At 59.8% G+C, this 23,387-nt stretch overlaps 1 protein-coding gene and 1 long non-coding RNA gene across 2 annotated transcripts in view; both read right to left on the reverse strand.

Moving 5' to 3' along the window:
* PRDM16 (PR/SET domain 16) overlaps positions 1-23,387 on the reverse strand; it is a 319,814-nt gene that overhangs the window by 162,051 nt on the left and 134,376 nt on the right. The window contains exon 3 of the mRNA XM_077151536.1: positions 2,791-2,844. Coding sequence (XP_077007651.1) covers positions 2,791-2,844 — 54 coding nt within the window. The remainder of the gene's footprint in view (positions 1-2,790; positions 2,845-23,387) is intronic.
* LOC143664836 (uncharacterized) lies at positions 7,322-8,568 on the reverse strand. Its single transcript, XR_013166611.1, has 3 exons — positions 8,451-8,568; positions 7,673-7,809; positions 7,322-7,521 (listed from the first exon to the last, which is right to left on the reverse strand). It is a non-coding gene; the product is annotated as an uncharacterized LOC143664836 (long non-coding RNA).

Consider the following 23,387-nt stretch of genomic DNA (forward strand, 5'->3'; position numbering starts at 1 on the left):
TCCTGAAGGGGGTTCTCTGGGCTCAGAGACGCCGGGGCAGACCCCAGCCCTCTCCACCCTCCTAAGCGCTCATGGCAAAGACGAGTCCTGTTCAGCCGTAAGCAAAACCCCAAACTCAGAGAAGCTGATAAACTAGAGTCTTTGTGCCGTTAGCGAGGGGCTCACGGGCATAGTCCTTAACATAGCACTGAGTTCATGTTTTAACAATGATCTATTCAAGAAAAGTATTTCTTGTCCACAGTCTTAAGTAGCTCACCTGTCTGGAGGGGTCTTCTCTTTGGAAAGAGACGATCTACCCATGTGCTGGGTGGGAACCCATTTGCCTTGGGATTTTAGCTCCTGTGCCTCTCACTCCCCACTCCCTGTGTCTGGGGAAACAGCTGACGGGGCCAGATCTAAACTCTGGTATTAGGTTTTGCAATCGTCCTGCCACTGTGACTGTGGGCACATGTGAGTCCCCCAAAGGCGATTGATGCCCCAACACCGGGCGAGTCAGTGGCTCTCTGTGTGCTGTTTCTCAGTTGGGCGAGCAGTGCCGACACCTCCTCCAGGCAGCCCCCCATCTGTGGCATGGCAAAGGCCGCCAGGGGTGAGTCTGGCCCCGGCTTCCCCTAGCCACCTCTGTGACCCAGAGGCACCCTGCACGATCCTGTCCACCGGGTAGGGCAGAGAGACATGGTGCCAAGGTCCTGTCCACCGTGAGACTGACCCAGCGCTGGTGGTGGGCCCCCAGGAGCCTGTGTCCATGGGGGCCATGGTCCGTGAGCCTGGGCCGCGCTCGACAACATCCCAACCTCTGGAGGACGCGAGATAAAGCCCCGTGCTCCCACCATCTTCCCCCAAATCACAGGGCTGTGCCATTCCCAGAGGGTGGCCGCTGACGCTTGCTTCTCACTCTTCTTTTTCTATTCTGGTTCAAGAGCGTCCGGCGGTTGCCTCTTCACGACCCATTAAATTTAGACTTGACCTCTTTACCTTCTGCCTTGACCTTTGCAACCAAGCTGGAAAACCCGACTGCCCACCATAAATTTATCTCTCTTTAAACTCCCGCCAGACAGCCTCAACATGCGTTCCAGAGGAGCCCTGGCAGGGGAAATCCTGCCGGAGGGCAGATGACCCCACGACGTGTCAGTGCTGGGAAAGGGAAGGTTGCCGGAAGTCAGGGGGTGGGAGCTGACTGCAGCACCCTCTTAGGCGGACATGAAGGGCTGCAAGTCTGAAATGTGGAAAAGCTGCTTACAGTCATCAGCTGCTTTGTATCTTTAAGAAAGTAAGGATTTAGTCAAAGAGGTGGGAGAAGAGAAAAAGAGCGCAAGGGACAGTGGTGGGGATTTCTGTCATGGCGCAATCGCATATGCTTTCAGGGGGACACCCCGGCCTCCCTGGGCACCGGGAACTGGGGATGGGCCTCTCAGACGGGGTCCCACCGAGACCAGACACAGACGCGTGAGTTATGGGGACACGCAGGAGAGGAATCACCGGTGCCCAGACGCTCCTGTCCGACGCCCCTGCACGTTGGGAAAACGCCTCCCACTGCAAAGGGCTCCCCAAATAAAATCCCTCCAATCAGCGTTCCAGGATTCAACCCCGTGAGAAGGGGCGGGGTCCACTCCCTCACAGAGCCCTGCCCGGACAGGTCCGCTCAGCCCACCAGAGCTGGACACGCAGGGGACTCAGCAAAGTGACTGGACCAGCAGAGCACTTCTGCTTTCTCTCAACTTCCGGAACTAAGAGGGGGCATTGAGTTCAACAGAATGCCCTGCCGCAGGCCTCGGCTTCTCCTGCCCGGCTGAAAGGAGGACGGTACCCCTGGAGCACCTATTCTGCGCCGAAAAATCCAATTGTGCTTTTGACATTAAGAGCCCTTGATAGGCGCTAGATGACTCAGCGCCGATTCACCGCTCCATCCCCCCCATGCTGTCAGGTGGGCTAGAGCTAAACGCGACTCTCTCTGCTTCATCTTGCAATGCTTTTAAGCAAAGATACCCGCAGAGAGAATGCTATTTTAGTTTTACTGGAAAAACAAAAATAATAGACAGGAGACTGTGTGTGCGTGTGCACGTGTCTGTGTGTCGGAGTGGTGTGCACATCTGGTGGAAACTGCACTCGGACACACGAGTGGGTCAGGGTTCAGGGCATCACTTTTGATCCCCTTGGCGAGGGCCAAGGCCCACAGCGTGGACACGGGGCTATGTTTGCCTCTCTGCAAGGGTGCTTTCATCCGGGGGGGCACATTATCTGTGCGCATTTCGCTCGCTGGATCATTTAGAGCTAATGTTTGTCAACCAGCTCGTACGCATCGTCAGGCAGCAAAGTAGCATAACGCCCACACTGGCACTTTTTCTTTCATCCTAATGGTTTGCTTATTTAACGCCATGCCCGAGCCTTCTTTGGAAGCTGTTAGTACAGCCAAAACCTTTGTCGAATCTGCAGCCAATTTTTCCCCTCTATTCTTTTCATGTGAGCATCCGGTAAAGATAGTTAAATAAACAGAACCTGAGTTTATTCCATTTTATCGTGTCTGCACGGCCTCGACGGTCCACAGGGGCCGGCTTCTCCGCCATGCTCGGGCATTGGGACGGCTGTGAACTGCCCGCCCCCCCCCCCCCCATTACACAGTGACAGTAAGCAGGACCCTAATTGCTTCGGAGTTGTTTCGGGGACACACCTGCCCACAGACAACACGTTGCTCTCATCCTTGACAATGCACCCGTTGTTGGGATTTGCAGAGGCAGCTGCCCAGGCACGAAAAGGGGACAAGGAGAGAAGGCCCCAAACCAACAGTCCTACCTTTTTCACGCAGCCCTCCTGGTGGGATGACACGTCCGTATCCATCAGTATTTGCTGCAAAATAATTTTGAAAGGGGTTGTTAGTTCCTGACAAAATGCTCTTGAGCTGCGGGTGTATAAATGGGGGGTGGAGCAGGGCCCAGTGCTCCCTGAGAGAACGAGTAAGTCCTCGGCTTCTGCTCAGTGGAAAATGTGGGGCCCCATGCATGATGGGGGGCCTTCACCCAGCAGCCCCCTACTGGCTGAGGGCTGCAGATGCCTCTCTGAACGCGCGGCCACTCAGGCCTGGCTTAGATGTCAAGGCTGCCCCTATGAAACAGCTCAACAGGGAGTGGTGAGTATGTCCAAAGCGTGTGGCGGACTCTGTCCTCACCGCCTCTGAGTTCACCTGAAAGTGTGGGCTGAGAGAGGCTCCCCTGGGACGGGCCCAGGGCCCAGGGACTCAGCAAGGTGGGGACCGGGAGCCTCCCCTCATGGGACTGGAAGGTGGGCCTGGCGAGCAAGGAGCCTCATGGCCAGACTCGGTCAAGCAATGTCCAACGGAGAGATGGCGCCAGAGGAGGCCGGGGTGAGGGTGGCTGGGGAAGGTGTGGCTGTCTCAGGAGAGGACCTCCCCTGCCACCTGTCTCTGGGCAAACCCCAGACAGCTGCATTTTAACCTGCCCTCGAATGACATTCTGATTTCCTAAAGGAGAGACATTTCTCCATGATTTTAGAGGAAGCTCCTTAAAGAAAATCCAGCTAAGACAGAGAAGGCAGTCAGCTGTGGGCAGTGCTGGGAATTCCTGCCCCTCTCCCTGCCTGTCCCACAGCCACAGGGACTTCGTGGCTAGGGGCCTGGGCCAGTGTGAGGGAACATGCCTGCTTTCTGGATCCTTCTGCCCTGAAAGCTCATACGTGGAGCCGTAGCTTTTTGCCCCTTCTCTTTAGAACCACCAAGTCCCGGCAGGCTGGAAGGCACTGCAGAGGGGGCCCCAGAGAGCTTTGCAAGCTGAGCAAACTGACCAATTAGCTGTATAAATTGGATTTTCTCTTCTGGGTTGAAAGTGCAGCAAATCGAATATAAATCGCATATAAATTGTAGCATTGTTTCCATAAGAATCGAAACTGATATTTAAAAGATAAAATGAGCAATGATGGCAAAACCAAGGCTTTCATTTTCTCTCCCCCCAAAGTACACGGCTCCTTTCAGAAATGACAAGGAGGGTGTGGGGTGCACCAGGCAGCCCCTAGACCGGCCAGGAGAGGAGATGGGGACGCTCCACCCCAAAGCCCCGGCTAGCGTGCCCGACTCAGCTCCCACAGCCATAAGTCATGTTTCTAAACGTTGAGCATTCTAACCAACTCGGGATTTTGTTTCTTTTAATAGATTCTGAAATTGCGGTTTGGAAAGGGGCTATAAGTGGAAAAAGAGACCAAAAAGGACGAGCCCCGGAAAAGAGACCCCAGGGAGTTGTGATACGGGACTTGGCCAAGGCCAGGAGAGGAGAGGAGACGTCAGCCTTTGACACTGGGGCTGGGTTTGGCCGGGAATGGGGCCCCCCCCATTTCTGCCATCTTGACTGCCCACTTTTCTCCCCCAAGCCTAGAACCAGGAGGTGGCAGAGGCCCAGGCCACGTGGGGACACGGAGTGAGGCTGACCACCTGGCCCCAGGTCCACCCTTGTCCCTGCTGCATGGGGCTGGGAGCACAGTGCCGTGTACTGGGGGGTCCCCTCGACTGGGATGCACCCCGCGGCTGCTCCACACCAGGCCTTCGCCCTACGGAGAAAACCAATTTAAACCTTCTGGGGAGCCTCAGCGTTCAGCAATGCCCAGGGGACAAGGCAAAACCGTGGGAGGGCAGCGGCCGTCGGAGAGAGGCCCCTCCCGGGAACTCGGCCTGGGTCACCGCCCTGGGCCCGTCATGGCGAAGGCACAGATGGCGCAGGAACACGAGCATGTCCCGCCTTGGCGCTTCCTGTGCTCTCTCCACTGCGTGGGTCCTACGGAAGCAGCCCTCCCCGCAGCGTTGGCCCCGGGGGTGTCACAGCCACAGGGCGTGGCCGGACACTGCATCCAGTTGTCCAGGCCCTGGCAGGGACCGTGACTGTGGGGACTCCCGGGACAGGCTCTGTGGAGCCCCTCGAGTGAACGGCAGTGTGCCAGGAGACACGGCGGGAGCCCCTTGCAGGAGCCTTGCCAGCTGGCACTTCTGGCCGCAGAGGGCCCTGCCCGCGGGCTTTCCCATGCACTCCTTAAACAGCGGTGCTGACCCCCGATGGCGGGCACCCAGGGAGGAGGCGCTCGGGGGGCTGAGAGGCCAAAGTCCCCGCGGCCTGGGCTTTAGACGGGAGCAGAAGGTGGCCGTCCTCGGCACGCTGGGGCCCTCGTCTCCAGGAAGCCGGGCTCCATTGTCACTGCCCTTCTGTCAACTGCCTCCCGCCAGGTTCCTGGGCACAGGACCCAGGTCAGATGAAAGTTTCCACCAGGAGAATGGCAGACGGCGGGGTCCCGGCTCCCCTACACCCCCGAGTTTGTCCCAGGCGCCCTCCGCCCCCACATTGTACCACCTGCACGCACTCCATCAGCAAGGCAAGTCAGCCTCGGAGGTGGCACCTGGGTGTGGCTCACACATGCACACATGCTCACACACACTTGTACATGCACTCATGTGCACACATACTCACACTTGCACACGTGCACAGGCAGCCATTCTGGAGACTGCGGGCTCTGATGTGGGTCGGGAGGCAGCATCCGGGGCCTTGGCTCCAGACATGCCAGGAGGCATCGGGGTGGGGGGCCATGCCTGCTTCTCCACAGCCCCAGCCAGTCCCCATGTCCAGGGAGAATCCAGTCATCCGCCACTGACAAGGAAGGTCAACCCTGAGAGCCACGGCGGGTCTATAGGTTGCGCCTTCCAACAGCCACCTCTGGCAGGTCTGCGCACCTCATCTGGCAGGACTGTACCCTGCATCTGGCGGGCCTGTAACCCGCATCTGGCAGGCCTGCACCCCTCATCTGGCAGGTCTGCACCCCTCATCTGGCAGGACTGTACCCCGCATCTGGCAGGCCTGCACCCCTCATCTGGCGGGCCTGCACCCCTCATCTGGCAGGCCTGCACGCATCCAGCCTGGGCCCCGCAGAGCAAGGATGTTCAGCCAAGACTTGGCCTTGATTTAAGGTGCCGGACATCTTCCCCTGCCCTCTTGCAGGTTTCGAGGCTTCCTGTGCGTTATCTTGGCGGTCTCAAAGGCCTCTGGGCATTTCACAAGGCAAATACCCACACCCCATGCTCATTTCCTGGACAAGGAGGAGGCCCAGGTAAGTGACCAGTCCATGGCTGCACAGCCACAAGGGGCAGAGGTGGGATTGATTCTTCCTGGAAGATTCCGGAAGCTGCATTCTGGTGATGATGCCTTGTGGCTCTTAGGTAGCGCTGGACTGATGCCTAACGGGGCTCATGACTCAGAGTGGTTCCTGCAGCCCAAGCTGAGGTGGTGTGGCAGCCGGGCGCATGCCCACTGGACCCCAAAGCCCAGGGACCCCTCTCCCCAGGGAGCAGCGGGCAGGACTTCTCTGGATGGCCCATGCCATGCTCAGTAGCTGCTGGTGTGCCCACAGCATGGAAGCCAGGATGGGTCTGCGGGCCAGCAGGGCGAGGCGCTGCCCTCCTGTAGCCCCGGCCCCTATGGCCACGCCATCTGCCTCCTTCTCGTCCCCAGCTCGGCTGTTCCTGAACTGCTTGGCAAACTTTGGCTATAAACCGACTGAGGAGAATCTTCTGGGCAGAGCTGGGCCAGCTTCCTGGGCCCAGCAGCTAAAACTCACCAGCACATAGAGGACAGTGGACTTGTCACAAGTGGCCATGCAGTCCCTTCCCCGGCTCTGGGCCACCTCTCAAGCCAGCTGGACACTCTCTAGACCCAGTGCCCCACCGCCTTTGGGTGGAGGTGGCCAGAACCTCCATCCCGCGTTGGAGGGATGCTCTGTCCCACTCACCGCACCGGCTGTGCCACTTCGAGGCTCTTCTCGCCCCTTCCAGAAGAGTCCGGCCAGGTCCGCACATAGGCTCAGCAATGGCTGACCCCCCAAGAGCCGTCCCCAGCAGGTCATAAGGCTACACTCGACTCGCCTGCCAAGATAGACAGACAGAGCCTGGGGAGCGGCCGCCAGGGCGAGGCCGGGGTGCTGCATTTCCCAGCCCCCTTGACTTGTTCCTTTCACCGCTGAGCCCTTTCGAGTCGAGACCAGGGAAGAGCTGGCTGGCGCGGTTAGCATCTGCTGTCCCGTGATGCAGACAGGTGGGGGCATAAAGCTCGACACACGCCCCCCACGCCCCCTCCCAAAGGAAGCTGCACCGGTGACATTTTCTCTAATTAAAAAACACCGATCTATTTTTTAAATTTTATTTTTATTTTTTTCGGTGACTTTGAGAAGGGGCTCCCTCCTGCACGGGCGGGGCTTGCGTCATGCCCCCGCCGCGTCTTGGGTCTGCCCCCGATGCCGTAGCCACCCTGGCAGGTGAGCAGGCCGCTAGCTCTGCCTCCTCACCCGCTGCTGACCTCGGCTGGAAAAAGCCGCTGGACACGCTCCTACTAGATTCCTCCGGTCTTCACTTCCCCCCTGGCCAAAGCTGCTGCTCTGCTGAAAACCCTCTTTATGTTGCTGGCTTAACCCCTCGGCGCACGCTTCGCTGGCTCATCGGCTGTTGGCAGCAGCCTTCGAGGCTCCGAGCCCCATCTCCACACCCTGGCAGTCGTAGGTGTGCCTTGATTAAGCATTTTAGCCAGAAAAATAGAGGTTTGACCTCCAACATTTAGCTTCTCTCTCGGGCATTGGTGCCAGGATTTAGCTAAGTGGAGTTGGTCAAAACATCTTTTTTGACTCTTAAAATAAATACCTTCTGTTCTCCAAAAACTCAGCAGAGTAGATGCACACACGTCTCGTAGCTCACAGCTCTGGGGTTCTGGCAGGCTCTGCTGAGGGGCTCCGCTCTCTGTCCTGGTGTCACGAATGGATCCCAGAAGGCTTTCCTCCCTGCAGCATAATCTGCTATTGAAGGATATGAAAACACCCACGGGAGGGACACTGACCACAGCCTCGAGTAGCTCCGGGGCTGGCGGGGGCAGGAGGGGACCCAGCACGGAGCTGCCCTCAGCCTGGCTGTGGACAGGAGACCAGCAGACACGCCACTCTGTCCAGCCTGAGCCCTTGGCCTTCTCGTCTGACCGTGGCCATCTTTCTTGTCCATTTTTGATGTCACTTTATACCCAGAGATGAGCGTCTGACTCTAGAGCCTGTTAGAGCTGATTCCAAGGCCCTCTCCCCTCAGAGGGCAGGGGGCCTGCGTGGGTCACCCAGGTTTGCCCAAAGGGGGAGGGCTAGAGCCCGAATGCTAGATGGAGCCCTCCCCGCCAGTGCTGCTCCAGCCCTGAGCCTCGCTCTCGACACCACTGGGGGATGTGGTCTCTGTGGAGGTTGTTGGACAGAGGGGTCAAGCCAGTGGCTGGGAACCTGTGGTCAGCCTCTGCCCTCCCCAGAGTGTCCTATACCCAACTACCCGGGGCCCCAGAGGTCAGCCTTAGCGAATCATGTTCCCAAAACATATTCTTGGAAAGAGGTGCCCCCCATGCTTCCTCCCCCCTTGCCTGACAGCATTTTCAAAGAACAAGTCTCACTTCATTTTCTCTCCAAATCAAAGCCCTGCAATTGCCGTCAGTTCCCCTGGCTCCAGCGCTACACAGAGGGTTCGCGAGGGTGCATCAAGGGTGCTGCGACAGCAGTCGGCGACCTTTCAGGGACCTGCCCAGCACTTGGGATGGGGCTCCCACGGGTCTCCCAACAGCCCCTGTGACATCAGAGCCAGTATCAGCCCCCATTGTGGTGAGGACACGACGCTGTGGCTGCAGGCAGAGCCCTGGATGCTGCCCGTCCTGGCTCTGGACATGGCTGGGGAGGCCGGGGGCAGACACTGCGGCTGCCAGTTGCCTGTGCCAGCCCTTCAAGTGGGATTCGCACCCAGGCCCACCCAGGGCCCGCCCAGCAGGGGCTGTACAGGGGTGGGGGTCCCTTTGGCAGTGCATCCGGGAGCCTCGGAAGGCGGTTCGGCACTGGCCGGCCCGGCCCAGCTCCCGGAGAAGAGGCTGCGTGCTGTTGACACAAACTCTTGGGCTCTCATCTGGGAATGGGTGGATATTTATTTATTTTTTGCATTAAAAAACCCAGCTTGGCCATGTTGGAGCTACAGAGAGGGTTTTTTTAAAGCCCCTTGGACACTGTTTTTAGCTTTTATGCCTAAACAGTTCCTTCTCAGTTCTTTCCAACGAGATCTAGCCAATGAATGGGGACTCTCTCTTTACCCCTAAAGGAAATATTTACACAGGCGGGCATGGCGGGCATGGCGGGGGCAAGGACCCCGGCTCCTCCAGAGAGCCAGCCTGAAACCCGCGCTGGTCCCCTCCTATCCACACCTCCTCCTCCACCAGCTGCACCCCCTCCCTTCACCTCCCCTTCCCCGGCCCTTCCCCACTGCCACCCTGCACCCCTGCAGCCAGGAGCGTGCCCTCCTTTCCCGTCCAGAGATTCCCAACCGATGTGCCACGTGAGGAGAGTGTCAGTGACATTAAAACCTATGGTTCCAGCCAAAACCGTGGCCGCCCGCTCCGGGCCAAGTTGAGGACCGCGGGCCGGCTCTCCGGTGGGCTTCAGGCGCACCGACTCCCTCCCAGCCCCTTTCGGGGCGGCAGCCCTTCCGCCCTGCTCTGGCCACAGAAACTGTGCAGGGACGACTCTCTCCGCTGCTGCTGGGCCCTGCCCCGCAGGCCTGGCCAGCCCGGCCTCGCACAAACCCAAATCTGGGCACGGTTTGCCCGCGTTCAGATGTTCCAAGAACAATCTGTGCGCTGGCAGCTGTCTGCTGCAGGACGCGCGCCCCTGTGCCTGGACAGCGTGCCCGGAGAGGGGGTGACCTCACACCACCTCCAACCTTTTATAGGATGAATGAATGAATGAATGAATGAATGACACCTCCACCCTGGGCCTCTCATCCTCAGGGTCTAAGTTCTTTCCCAGGTCCCTGAAGCCAAGTTTCCACTTCCTGTTATGGCCTCATTAAATAAGCAGACACTGAGCGCCATCTGCATACGCAGTCTTGGAACGGTGCCTTGAGACGTGCGAAAGGGATGGACGGGCATTGACCCAGTGGGCAGTGGAGCCCCCGCCTTCTCGAGCGTAGCATAAACACTGGAGAAATGAAAGGCAGCCCCACACTCTTGCTGTGAAGATCAAATGAAGGCCAGATGAGCCCAGGGTCCTTCTGGAGAGGGAGGTCCTGAGCTGGGCATCGGTGGGTGTGATGGGCAGAGGCCCTGAGGCAGGGCTGACACAGGCAAGGGGCAGGAGGGGAGCTGCAGGGCTGGCCTGGGTTTGCAGAGGCACGGGGAATCCAGGGGAATCCCCGCAGGCCGGGCTGGGGGTGGCGCGTGGGCACCTTGGGTGAGGGCAGTGGTGGAGCTGGGGTGGGGCACAGCACGGCCGTCCCCGCTGGCCACCGCTGTTAGCCCGAGGGGCTGGGCCTGCTGGGCACTGCTGGGGCTGCCTCTGGCGGGTACCTTGGCACTTTCCCATGAGGAAGAGGGGCAGGGTCAGCACTGCAGGCCACGGGCTCAGCCGGGCAGGGGCCCCGGGTGTGGCCAGTGGGCAGAAGGGGGGGAGCTGCCCCAGGAAGGGCTGGAGGCAGCAGCTGCAGGCCCCCTGGGAGCTGACAGAGGCTGGGCCCCCAAAGCCATGGCGCATCTCCCTCATGAAGGGACCAGGGAAATCCCCACGACGCCTCAGCCCTGGGGGTCCTTCTCCCTCCACCCTGCTCCTTATTTTAAACACAGGGGACAGAGAGGCTCCCCTGAGCAGACAGCAGCTGAAGGGACAGAGGCCCTTTGGAGTTCCTGGGGAGCGCTGTCCACCTCCCCCAGCCCCCCAGGCTGCTCTAGGCATGGAGAAGGCCCACGGGGGAAGTGGGTATAAAGCCATGAAGTGCAGGCGAGGTGGCCCGGGAGTCTCTCCATAACCCCAGGGCTGGACGTGGGAGCCCCAGAATCGAGGAGAAAGTTCCACACAGGCATGGGTGCCTCCATCTGCCTCAGCGTCCTGCAGAGGTTTTGGGTTCGAGAGGAGAGAAATCCCAGACGGGAAGGCCCAGACCTGCCAGCCTGGGGGAGCTGCCCTGGATGGACCCCCTGGGGCGCCCACCTTGCCCAGAACAGGCTGGAAACTGGGCATTGATAGAGAGTTTGGAGAAGTCCGTGATGCTGGGTGAGAGTGCCGGGTGTGAAGTTGCCCCCCGTTTCCTCACCCTGTAAACCTTTGTGGGTTCCCTTGCAGCCCGGGGGGAGCGGGGCCCAGTCCAAGGCCCACGTTAGTGGACGGCTGGTCCTCGCCGCCCGGGGCAGGGGCGATGGCCGGTCTGGGCGGCTTCGTGGGGTCCTGTTCCCATGGACCCAGGAAGGCCAGAGACGACCGTCCACTGTGGGGACTGACCCGGGTTTAGCACCGCCAGCCCCATCCTGGGAACCCCTCTGGGGCCCTACTGCAGGGGAGACCCCGAGGCCACCCTGGGGCAACCACGGACGGCAGGCGGGGGTGTTTAAGGTGAGGCTTCGGGGGCACCGCAGAGGGGTTTCCACGGCCCTGTGTGCCTTCCTCCTCCTGTGGGGCTGCCAGTGAGGCGGGGGTGTAGAGGGGCCCCGGCACACACCTAGTGTCCCACCAGCCTCCCGGAGTGGGGAGGGGGCTCTCCCCGGACCTCACCGGGCTTTACAGAACGTCCCAAGTATTCTGAAAGGCCAGTGCCCAGGGCTGGGGACGCACCTACACGGCCAAGGGCTCATTGCTCGGCCCCTGGGCATGACCCCCACACACCTCCCACCCCACCTGCGGACCAGCCAGGCCCCACCCCCCAAGGCGGCCCCCCCACTCAAGTCTAAACGCCCGGCCCCACCAGACCACTGTGGGCCATTCCCCCGGCTTCTGAAAACACTGCCCGCCCCTCACGCACAGGGAGGAGCCCGAGGTGCCAGAAGCAGCCCTGGCACTTGAGCCCAGCCGGGAACAGGCACGTGCAGGAAACTGAGGGAGGAGAGCCGCCCCGGGGGCCCCCACGGCAGGACACAAGTCACACGTCCTCTGAGTGGCTCTCTAAGCACATTCGTCTTTTACTCTCAATTTTTATTTTTGACTTCATCAGGGTCGCATGCGCCCTCCGACCTGGCTGTGGGCAGGGATGGCTCCATTGCTAGGACGAGCCTCAATAACCCTAAGTGTGTGAGGAGGGCCCGAGACCCCCGCGCCAGCTGCTCAGCCTCGTTCCAGTCGGACAGTCCGTGAAACCCATCGCCCAGCTCCCCCAGGGCTGAGCCCCTCCCCGGCCCTAAGATCCCCTCGTCGGGTTCGGGGTGACCTCGAGGTGGGGTGGCCGGAATCATCACCCCAGGTGACAAAGCTGAATCGGGTTTCAGCCTTTGTAAAAATGGACGGCAGAGCTTTCGGGGGACCAAGGAATGGTGTCAAACTCCCCAGGGCCAAGGCCAGGGACAGCCGACCTCTCCCTGGCCAAATCAGTCCTCACTGGGGTCCATGCATTAAACAGCCCATTGCCTCATTTGCTTGGCAAAACGTGGCCCCCAAACGTGCCGGCCAGGGAAGTCAGAGGGAAAGCTGTCTCCATTCCTGAACGTGATAAAACAGACGAGCCAGAGCCAGCGTGCACCATGGAAGCTTCACTGCCTTGTCGTGTTTAGCCCTGGAACAATCCCACTGGACACTGAGAAGGCCAGGGCTCAGAGAGGTTGAGACACTCGCCAACATCACACAGCGGGGTGCAGCAGGGCAGGGGTTCCGGGATTATGGGGCCTCCACCAAACGGGTCCAATTTTGGGGGGTAAGTGGGAGATAGGGGGCTCGGCTCAGGCGACAGGGCGAACACCAGGAGGAGAAGGAGCCAGGCTTGGCTCCCACAAGGAATGTTTCCAATCTGTGGGAGGAGGCGGCACGGGGTCCCAGGAGGGGGGCCGTCAGGGGTCTTGCCTTGGAGTGCCGGGGTTTCGGTCGCAGCTGCCGCGCTAACCCGGGACCACCCTGTGTGGGGTGGTGGGAGGCAGAGAGCCGCCAAACAAGACCGCACGCCTTCCTAATGGGACCCAAATTACAGGAACAGCTGTGCCGAGGAATTCTAGCTGATCCGCTGTGAAAAATGGGCAGCCTGGAATCCTGCAGCATCCATGCAACTGCCGCCATGGCCCCGAGCCCCCGGGGCGCAGTGTGGGGGGTGGGGGCAGATAGGCCCGGCAAGGCTTGGCCCTGCAGGGGCTGCGAGGCCCACCCACCCCACTCTGCGTCTGCTCTCCCTGCCCCTCACATCTGCGTCTCCGGACAGCGCTGGACTTGCCGCTGGAGCTGAAGTTACTGCAGTGTCTGGCAGGACTTCCCGCCCCGCCAGGATGGGGGCTGACCTGCAGGTGACACCTCCTGCCCTGGGCCCCGCGGGGCCAGCCAGGCCGTCCCACCGTCTCTCGCCTCCGGAGCTCTGAAGCAGTGCCTGCCTTGCCTCCGTGGGCCGGCGAGAGCCTCGTGACCTCACCTGCCACCTGGCCACAACGTCAGGGATGGCGGCAAAGAGGATGACAACTAGAATGCAGAGGGCAGCAAACCCGGCCCATTCCCCCTCAATTTTGGAACAAGAGCACAAGACACAGTGTCACTGACGGCAAACCCCTTCAAACGTCCAACAAGGGCAGTGGAAGACGAGCTGAGCCTGCCCAGGCCTGGCAGGGGCAGCACACGGCAGCTGCAGATCCAGGGCAGCCGGTGGCAGCCCGTTTCACTGTGCCTGGGAGCCGAGCGGCGCTCTCACATTTTTAAAGGGCTATAAAACAAGCAAACAGAGCGGGGGACGCAACAGAGAGCACATGTGGCCCAGAAGGTCTGAAGTCTCTGCTGTCTGGCCTTGCCCGGGCCGCGGCAAACACAGGGGGCCCCTAGTACATGGGTCCTGGGCCCATCCAACTGTGCACTGGGGACCCAAGGCTCGTTGATGCCCCACAGGACACAACACGGGCTCCCGGGTTTCGCCTGCACACTCTGCCAACACGAGGGAGAAGTGCCACAAGGCTTTGGCTTCCAATGTCTGGGTCCAGGCTGTGGAACCTTCCAGAAGAGGCCCTGTGCTGGAGACAGGGAGACGAGCAGTGGGGTTCCTGAGAATACCTGACCCCACAGACAGCTGTGGGGCCCCATGGAATGCGACATTCCCAGCTGCAGCCTCCCCCGAGGAAAGATGCTGTGAAATCGGACACGGTTTGCGACCACTCTGCCCTCCTTTTCCCCCGCTCGTTTTCCAACAAGAAGGAGCTCTCACAGCAGCCAAGGGAATGTCGAGGGGCCACCTGCCCTGAGAAGCACCCCACGCCCCCCTGCACTCCTGACCCTGTGTCAATGGACTGCAGCGGGCACTGCGCGCCTCCAGCCCAGTGCAACCCGAGGGGCTTGTCCCGGGAGGCAGGGGTGGCAGCATGGCATGCCAAGGCCCCCTCGCCTGGTGAGCCTCACGCAGCAGAGGGGCCTTTCTAAACTGCACCCTTGGTGCGTCAGGAAGGCGGAGGCACGTCATCAGTGCACGGGACCCTCAGAGGGGGTCTCAGCTGGGCAGGCTCTGCCTGAGACTTCCCCTCGGGGTTTTACTGCCCTCTTCAATGTCAAAGTACATGGAAGTACATTAATGCAGTCGAGACTCAGACACGGGCAGCTCCCGTGTCCTAGCTCCTGCACACTGGGGATTGCGTTGCACTGCTCCTTGCTTTCTATATGAGGGAGAGCAGCCCTGAGTCCCTGCCTTGCGAGCCGGCGTCCGGCAGTGACTGCTGTCCTTGCAGCAGCCCCATCCCTGCAGGACGCAGCGCGTTGCATCAGATAAACACAAAGGCCCCGTGCTCCCTCTCTCTTTGCAGGCCTGAAGGATAAACGAAAGGGTTCTCGGGCCCCTCCCTAGCTTTCTTGTAGCTGCCAGGAGTCAGAACGTATACAGGAGCAGCGGGTTTTCCAGGCCAGCAAGGTGGCTGGGTGGAAAGAAGCTTCCACTCGGCTGTCTGAGCCCACGGCGCAGGATGCAGCCCCCGCGGCCCAGAAGCCCTGATGGAAAGGGCGGGCCACGGCACTTTGATTCTAGCCGGTCCCTCGGCGTGGCTGTCAGTTTAACATGACAAGGTCACCATCTGTCTGCGGGATGGACGGAGAAAAATGACCCCCATTAGCACCGGAGGAAGCTGGGGCTGAGTGCGCCGTCCTCTCTCAGGGCGACCTCGAGAAGAGGCGGCGGCCCCCCGGGGGGGCTGCAGCTCGTGTGCACCCCCGAGCCGCCTCCGGGAGCTGCCCCGACAGTTTCCGTGGCTGCGAGAGCCTGCAGGAATGGATCCAGCGTCATGTGGGCACGAGTGGCTCCGAGAAGCGAGGGCTGGGGGAGTCGGAGGAGGAGCGTCTCCCCCAGGGCGCCAAGCACCCCACTCGTCCGCCACCCTGTGTAGATTGGGGTGCACATTTCTTGGTTCCCTCCAAGCTGGCTGTAGAGACGGCCACGGCCACGTGTGCAACGGCAATTGAACCAGGAAGGATGCTCCTTGAGGGTTAGAGAAAAACTCTTGGACCCAGCCGGATTTTTAAGACTCTCTTCCCAGCACTGGGAGAGCGGTATTTCGGCAGTGTGACTTATTGTCTCTTCCCCAAAGACCGAAAAGAAAGCCGAAGCCCTCCAGCATGCGGATGCTGCAGGGTCCCGGCGTCCACCCAGGGAGCGAGGGGGAGCAAGTCCCGGACCCAGAGAGGGAAGGAGGGACAGAGGCCAGGAGACCCCATCTTCAGGTGGCCCCGGAGCTGGTGGGGAGCAGTGTACAAAGTGCAGGCATGTGGGCGGGAGAAAGGAGACAGAGGGTCTAAGAGGCAGAAGTAAAATGCGCCCTGTTGACTGGTGGGGTGAGCAAGTGGGGGAGGATCCCCAAGTTCAGGGGGGACCTAATGACCCCTGGACCTGGGACAGCCTGTCCTTGGCCAGCGATTCCAGCCCCAGGGCTGGCTGTGACTCCTAAGCGCTTGGGGTGAGAGGGCCAGTGGCAGCCCCTTTCCATCTGGAGTTCCTCTCTGAGCCTGGGGCTGACCCGTCCTCCTGGGGCTGGTCACTGGCTTCCTTCAGGCCATGGGAAACCCACGGGGCTTCTTGAGGAAGCCTGGAAGGTTTTCTCCCTCCTGACCTCTGCACTGTTTGCTTGGTGAGGGCAGACGCCATCAACCAGGCCGTATCTGTGAGTAACTGATCGAGTCATCTCCATGCGGGGTACGTGGGGTACAGAGTCCCCCGCGCAGACTGAAGCAGGAAACCTCTGGATCATATTTCCTCCTTGAGCACACGAGGTCTTTCATTCATCAAAGGCACGCAAACGCTGCAGGCCAGGGAGGGGAGACCGGGAAGGGTGAGCGCGAGTGGGCTGGCTTTTTCCTTGAGGTGACGGAGTCTCCTGCGTCCACCCGTGGACAGTCACGCAGTCCGGGGGGGGGGGCTATGGAACTGGAGCCCCTAATAGTGAGATGCTCAGGACGTGAATTGTCTTTCAGCAAAGCAGGTCTTTCCTTTAAAGGCAAGCGTGGAGGCTCCTGGAATGGGGTTGATGCTCCCCCGAAAACAGCCTGTGCCTCTCCAGACTCTCTCTCTAGGGGAAACGCGCGTGGCCAGGGTCTCCCTTGGGACTACCTGTGGAAGGTGGGGGTCCCTGGAGGTGACCCCAGTGCTGCCACTTCTCGGCACTTGAACACATTTGTTCTTGATGGAAAAAAACGTCCACCTAGACGAAACAGGAAAGCTTGGGAAATGCCACCAAAGCCACATCTGGAAGCGGAGAGTCAGACACGGAGCAAACTGCCCTCACGCCATCGACACGCGGACATGACAGGGCGGGAAGGGGGAGGGCAGAGCCCGCCGCAGACCCCATCGGTGCCGGGGCCGCCCAGGGGGGCAGCGGCCGGAACATGGGCGCTCTCCGCGTCGGAGGTGCCACAGCCCATGTCGCTGCATCTTACGACGACCCGGCACCCGAGGCCGGAGTAGCCCAAGGCCGGGCAGGGCCACTGTCTCTGCGTCCCACCACGAGGGCCGGCCCCACGCCCGGGGTTTTGGCCCTGGTTTGGGGCCATGAGGCCCCCATTTCCCCTCGGCCTTGACCGTTAGAGACCTGAGCTGCCACTGGCCGCGCACACCACCGAGACACCGCCACCTCGGAGCGCCTTCCGGGCAGGCCCAGGCTGCGGCGACACCGCAATCCTTTTACACAATTTTCCAGCTCAGTTGGCTGAGGCCCACAGAGGTCACGGAGCGCGGCCGGGGTCGCGGAGTGAAACAGCAAAGCTCTTGCCTCGGGACAAGGACGCAGGTACCGGCCTCTGCTCCTGATCACGCCACCCACGGCTTTTTCATAAATAACAGAAATAACAGGCCCCGATTTCCCTTTTGCTCTAAACTCGCCTGGCTGTGGTGGGGGATGCTCCCAAGGGCTGGGCCTGGGAGCAAGGTCGGACAGGGGAGCTGGGGGTGCCACTGGCCCCTTGGAAGGCACGGGCGTATAGCGGACACCGGGGAGGAGCTGGAGTGTCCAGTACAGGCGGCGGCCGCCGGGCCCTCATTATGGCAGTTATTAGCCTATTATTACACTTATGAATTGCCTCTTTCACACCACATCGTCTGTCCTTAAAGTGCTCTATTAGCTGACATTAACCAATCCAATTAGCCAAAGACACTGTATTAGAGTAATTAGTGATTTGGAGCTTTGTTCCGTCTTGGCCTTCAGAGAAAAGGCATTGCATGTTGATTAGAGCACCAGGCCCTACAATTAGGAGAAGTGCCGGAACATTCTGCGTCCCCGGCCGCCCCGTGTGCTTGTGGCATGCCAGCGCGTCCAATGGCTCCCTCCAGCCTCCAGGCTCCCCTCCGTTGTGGGGGGGGGGGGCAAGCATTTATTTTTATTATAAATTGGGACGTGGCAGTACAGTAAGAAACCTTGCTGTTAAACCCTCCAAGCCCAGTTCTGCAGAAAATCTCAAAATCCGACTTTGAGTATTGATTGCGACTTTTTTTTTCCTAATCCAATGCCGAAAGGAATGCTGCCGGGAGAGCTGTCTCCGGGCTGGCCCATGCCAGAAGACACCTCTTGAGAAGGAGCAGTGAGGATCTGCACACCCCGAGACAGCCAGGGGACCCGGCGTCCAGGTGGAGGGTCGGCCAGCGTGTCGCAGCCTCGGGGGCAGGGTGCCTCTGGGCACATGCGGGGAAACAGCAGTTCCCAGCTCGCGTCTCACGTCTCACGTCTCTGTGCTGGAGGCTGGGGCTGACCCAGGGAGCCCCAGCGCAGCTGTTGCATCTCAGCGTCCGCAGGTCCATGCTCCTCTTGGACGCCCCAGGTGCTGCATAGGTGGTGAACCCAGCGCTGTGGCCACCTGCCCTGGCCCTTCTGGGGTCAGCAAAACCGCCAGCTCTGGCAGAGGCCATGGCCAAGCAGACGCAAATCTCCAGCCCCGGCCGCCTGCTCGTTCTGGATAGGAAGGAAGGTGGAGGGTTTCCGGCGAGGGGAGGGAGCTGGTGTCTTGGCCGAGCATCCTGGGTGCCCACCTCCCTGTCCGCGCGGGGGGCAGAGGGCCTGACGTCCCTGCCGGGGTCCCCCGCTTACAGCCCTGCCCCAGGCTCCAGGGTCCTTGTTGTCACCCCCGAGTGCAGAGAAAGGAAATAACCTGCAGAGCCCAGTGCCTTGTTCCCAGGGACCCAAGGACGAGCCAGAGCCAGGCTGCTGCCCTCCCACCCCTCCCGCCTGCCGCCTTGGTGGGACCTCCACCAGCATGCCCATCGTGGGCCCGACGCTGGGGCAGCGAGCAGACTCGGCCGCCTGCGTCCAGTCCTGTTAGACAGGGCCCTCCCCGGCTCCTTCAGACACAGTCTGAGTTTGTTTTTTTCCATTCCACACCAAAAGAAAGCTAGAATTCCTTAGTCACAAAGCCGCAGCTCTTATCTGATTTTCTTTGCTTTTGCTTTCCTGTGTGTGCAGATGTACACACATGCACAGAGAAGCATGTGTGCACATGCAGATCACACACGCGCACAGAGGAGCACGTGTGCACTTGCAGATGCACACACGTGCACAGAGAATCACGTGTGCACATGCAGATGCACACGTGTGCACAGAGAAGCATGTGTGCACACACAGATACACATGTGTGCACAGAGAAGCACATGTGCACACACAGATGCACACAGAGGCATATGTACATACAAGACACACTTGCAACACACAGAATGTAACACACATACTGACATATACCCGACACACACACACACACACACACACAAGGTAAGTGCACACACAGACATGTACACCCTTGCTGACACACACACACAGACACACAGAGATGAACTTGTGCACATGTTGACACACACAGAAGCACATGTGCACATGTTGACACACACATAGACACGTGCGCACACACTGACACACAGGCACATGTGTGTACATGCTGAGACACTCACTGACACACACACGTATATAACATGTCCTCTTAGTCTGCGGCCATTCTCTGAGGACTGGACTGCCCGGGGGCACGTGGGAGGAGCCCCGGGGCCCTTGTTGGGGGAGCAGAGGAGGGGATGTGGGTGCAAACATCTCAGGAACCTTTTCAAAATATTTGGGTTTGTCAAAATCCCAAACCGCCGTTTGCCAGGCAGTCTTCCCGCCAGTGTTCGAGCCCGCGGGTATTTTAAAGGAAATGAAATCCGTGTGTTTCTGATTTATTTATACTTAACTCATCAAAATGCTGTTTTAAAGAGCTATTTCGTGTCCAAAATGCCCTTTATGCCTTTTTCCTTCCAAACTAAAAGCTGTATTTTGCCAAGCCTATATGACCTTAAACTCCAAAACGCTGTTCAAGGCTCTTCCCAAGATCAATTTCATAAAGTCCAAACAGACCTGAACTGGAATCAAAGGAGCCCCCTGCACCCCCCAGGAGGAAGCCAGGGCCAACTCGTCCTTCTTGTGGGGTGACCCGCTCTGCCCCGCACTGCATTGGCTCCGACCCAGGCAGGATGACACCCCCACGGCCTGGAGACCCCAAGAAGTGGCGATGGACATGATGGGGCAACTTATCTGGAGACAAACCAGACCCCTGGGGCTGGGCTTTCGGGGTCCCTCCCAGAGCCTGGGCCAGCTTAGGGTCCCCTTCGGACCACAATTGGGCTCTGCCCCTGGCAGGGCAGCCGGGCTTCTCTCTCTGGCCCGGCTGGGAGGGATGGAGGTGGCGGGTCCCACCTGCAGGCTCGGTCACTCTCGGACGCCCAGCTACGGCCACACCAGGATAAACGAACAGGCGCTGGCAACATTGTCCTCTGGCCTATAACACCGGGACTCAGGCTGGAGGCTTTTGGGTGTGATATTTATTTCCGGCCGATTTCATGCCCCGGAGTTCAATTATGAATTTGATTGCTTCTTTTGGTGCGTGATATAAAATCCTTTATCCCTGCAGAATTTAATTGTGTTCCCTGGCAGATTTGGTATTCATCACGACCCTGCTGTCCCTCAGCCTCAAAGATAAACCATCCGAGGGGCAATAAATGTCCAACTCTGATTATTGATGCTTTCAGGAAAATTGATTATCTATTTGAGGACCAGAGTGGGCTGACGAATTGCTGCCTCTTTACCTGACACAATAGCCTCTCTGAAAGACAAATCCCTTGATATGTGCGATGGATTTTCTATTATATTTAAAAATTTCCAAAGCGATACCCGTTTATCTTGCATTTGAGAAGGGAGGAAAGCCCCTGATGGGACTGGGAATCTGGCACTCACTCGTGCTCACCCGTTCGGGGAGTTTAAAGTCGAGGAAAGCGATGAGCTGAGAAGCGGGCCCTTGGTCCCCATGTCTCGATCCTGGGCGCACGGCCTGCAGTGCCACGGCCACGGCCGATGCAGAGCCCGTGTGGAACCGTGTGTCAGGTCTGGGATTTACGGAGAATCTTGTTCCTGAGGTAGTGACATTTGTATGGGGTCCAAATATCCAAATTGCCAGTATATTTTCCTGCAGCCTACCAGAGAAAAGACGAACGAGCTTCAGTGGATCTAAAGGGGGAAAAAATGCAAGCTGCTTTATTCCAGATTCAGGCCCCAAAGTCTTTCTCTCTATGCTACAATCAAAAAAAAAGTTGTGTGCAGGCAAGAGATGTGGCTTCACACACCTAGCAGAGGTGGGGGCCACTGGGCAGAGCTGGGGAAGGGGCTGCGGCGCCCAGGAAGAGTCAGCACAGGTGACTCGATAACCAGTCACTGGGGACCAGAGGCCTGGGCCCCGGCGCGGCCATCACTCAGGAACCCAGGGGATCAGCTCTGGTGTGTATCAGAAACACCAGGACCCATGCCATGGGCTGGGGGGCTGGGCCCGGGGGTCTGCAAAGCCCCAGGAGGCTCCAGCAGGCAGCCGAGCAGCCAGCAGGTGGTGGCTGAGAGAGTGGGCTGCCGGCCCAGCCAGAGCACACCCCAGGAGAGGCCCGGAGCCCCTGCCCCTCGGGCAGGCCAGGAAGATGAGGCCCCACCCACTTGCCTACCTAAGCCTTGGGGCGCCTGTGGGCCAGGCGGCCTGGGATGCACCACGGGCTGGGCACCAAGACTCCCCTGGGGGGACCGAGGACTCAGTCTTCAGCTCTTTCCCCCCAGGAGACCCCCATGCCCTAGCGTTGGCTGTATTTTTAGAAATCTTTACATATCATAGTAGAAATTCGGAAAATATTGTCAAAAGAAAACAACTCACCCCACAATCAAAGATAAGAAATGAGGAAGGCTAATGCACTTTTTCTGATGTGTGTGCACGCGTGTGCCTGATTTTCCAGATGAAACGTCCTAATGGAGCTTCTGTCCGTGCTGCCCATCTCACTGCTTCTTCCCCGCCCTGTTGACACTCTGGTTCCTAAATGCTGCCCCTTTTTCTGGAACCGACCATGGCACTTCTGAGGGTGTTTCTCCCCGGCCCGGGGCAGGGCAGAGACCCCAGCTGGGAAGTGGAAGGGCGCCAGGCTCACCAGGGCCAGGCGGTGGGGCCAGGGATGGCCAGAGCGCCCAGAGGCCAGAGGCGGTGGGAGGGGACGGGGACAGCGGGAGGACGGTGGAGAGGAAGGGGGGTGGGGCGGGAGGACGGTGGAGGAGATGGTGGGAGGACAGTGGCCCCAGGACCAGGAATGGCAGAGCTGCTTGTGCAAACCCAGGCCAGCCTCGCTGTCCGTCCAGGTGTCTCTCTCATGCCCAAGTGTGCAGGTTCCCGGTTGCAGCAGGAACCCCCTACACTGGTCTGCCTGGAGTGGGGTAGAGAGGGCACTCTGCATGTGCCTACCCTTTGCCCCCCAGCCACTGGGTGCATGCGCTGTGAGCACACTCGGACGGGGCCCACTCTCTGGATGGCTGGAGGTCAGGGCTGGAGGCCGGCAGAGGCGATGGGGGCACAGGGCGCCAGGCTCTGGCTGAAGACAGCCTCGGTGGCCTACGCCTGCCCCTGCCTGCTATGAAGGGCTGCCCCGTGCCCACAGGTGCCCTCCAGGCTGGGCCATGTGGACATGCCGTTCTAGTGGACCTGAGGCTGGGCCCCAGGTCCCTGTTGCTGAAGTTATCATGGGGACAAAGGTGACCACCAGGCAGTGGGAACAGGGCAGCAGCCCCAGTCCCCATGAGGGAGCCCCAGTCCTGTGGGACAGCCCTCCTGGGGCGTCCTTTTTTGGGGGAGTGAGAACAGTAAGAGTGCCAGAGAATGGCCTTTGGGGTCCACTTGCTTAGGCTTTCGGAGATCCACCGGGCAGTGGAGGACCCAATTGTCCTGGTTTTGGCCCCAAAAGCCCCACACTGTGGGAACACCCCAGCCCTGAACAAGCCTGGACATTCGGCTGACCCCCAACAGGCCCCCCCGCCCAGTGCTGTCCTACCTCACTGCCCCTCCTCAGCATCCCGAGGGAAGCCTATCTAAGCACCTGTCCGTCTGTCCTTCCATCTGCACATGCCAGCCTTCACAGGGAATGAGATGCATCTGTGCCCCAGTCGCGGAACCCGTGGCCGTGCTCCCCGGGCTCCCCACACTGGACCCACCCCCTTTTCCGGACCAGCCTGAGGACCCTGAGCCTTCCTTGTGCTCTGACTCCCCCCTGCCCGGGCGGCGGCTCCTTCGGGGGCTCCAGAGCAAGCCTGTTGGGGCGCTGGGGCTTGGGGCGTCGTGGTCCAGTCCCGTGGCGGAGGTCGGGCCCTGTAGGCACATCCGCATGCATCCTTCTCCCCACGTGTGCCCTCACCATCCAGAATCTTTCAGGGAGCAGCAGGTGATCCCCGAGTCTGGGCACCAAGGAGCAACCCGCCAATGTCATGATGTCCGCTCGCCGTGCTGTCCTCTGGGTGGCCTTTCCCTGCTGGATTTCCCGGCCCAGGGCATGTTGAGCGTGAGCTCAGGGTGGGGCAAGGCCTGGGGCTATGGGCCGTGGGATGAGAGCGAGCTCTCTCAGAGGGAAATGTGTGCTT

Source organism: Tamandua tetradactyla, chromosome 2 (assembly GCF_023851605.1).
Source record: "Tamandua tetradactyla isolate mTamTet1 chromosome 2, mTamTet1.pri, whole genome shotgun sequence".
NCBI classification, from domain to species: domain Eukaryota; kingdom Metazoa; phylum Chordata; class Mammalia; order Pilosa; family Myrmecophagidae; genus Tamandua; species Tamandua tetradactyla.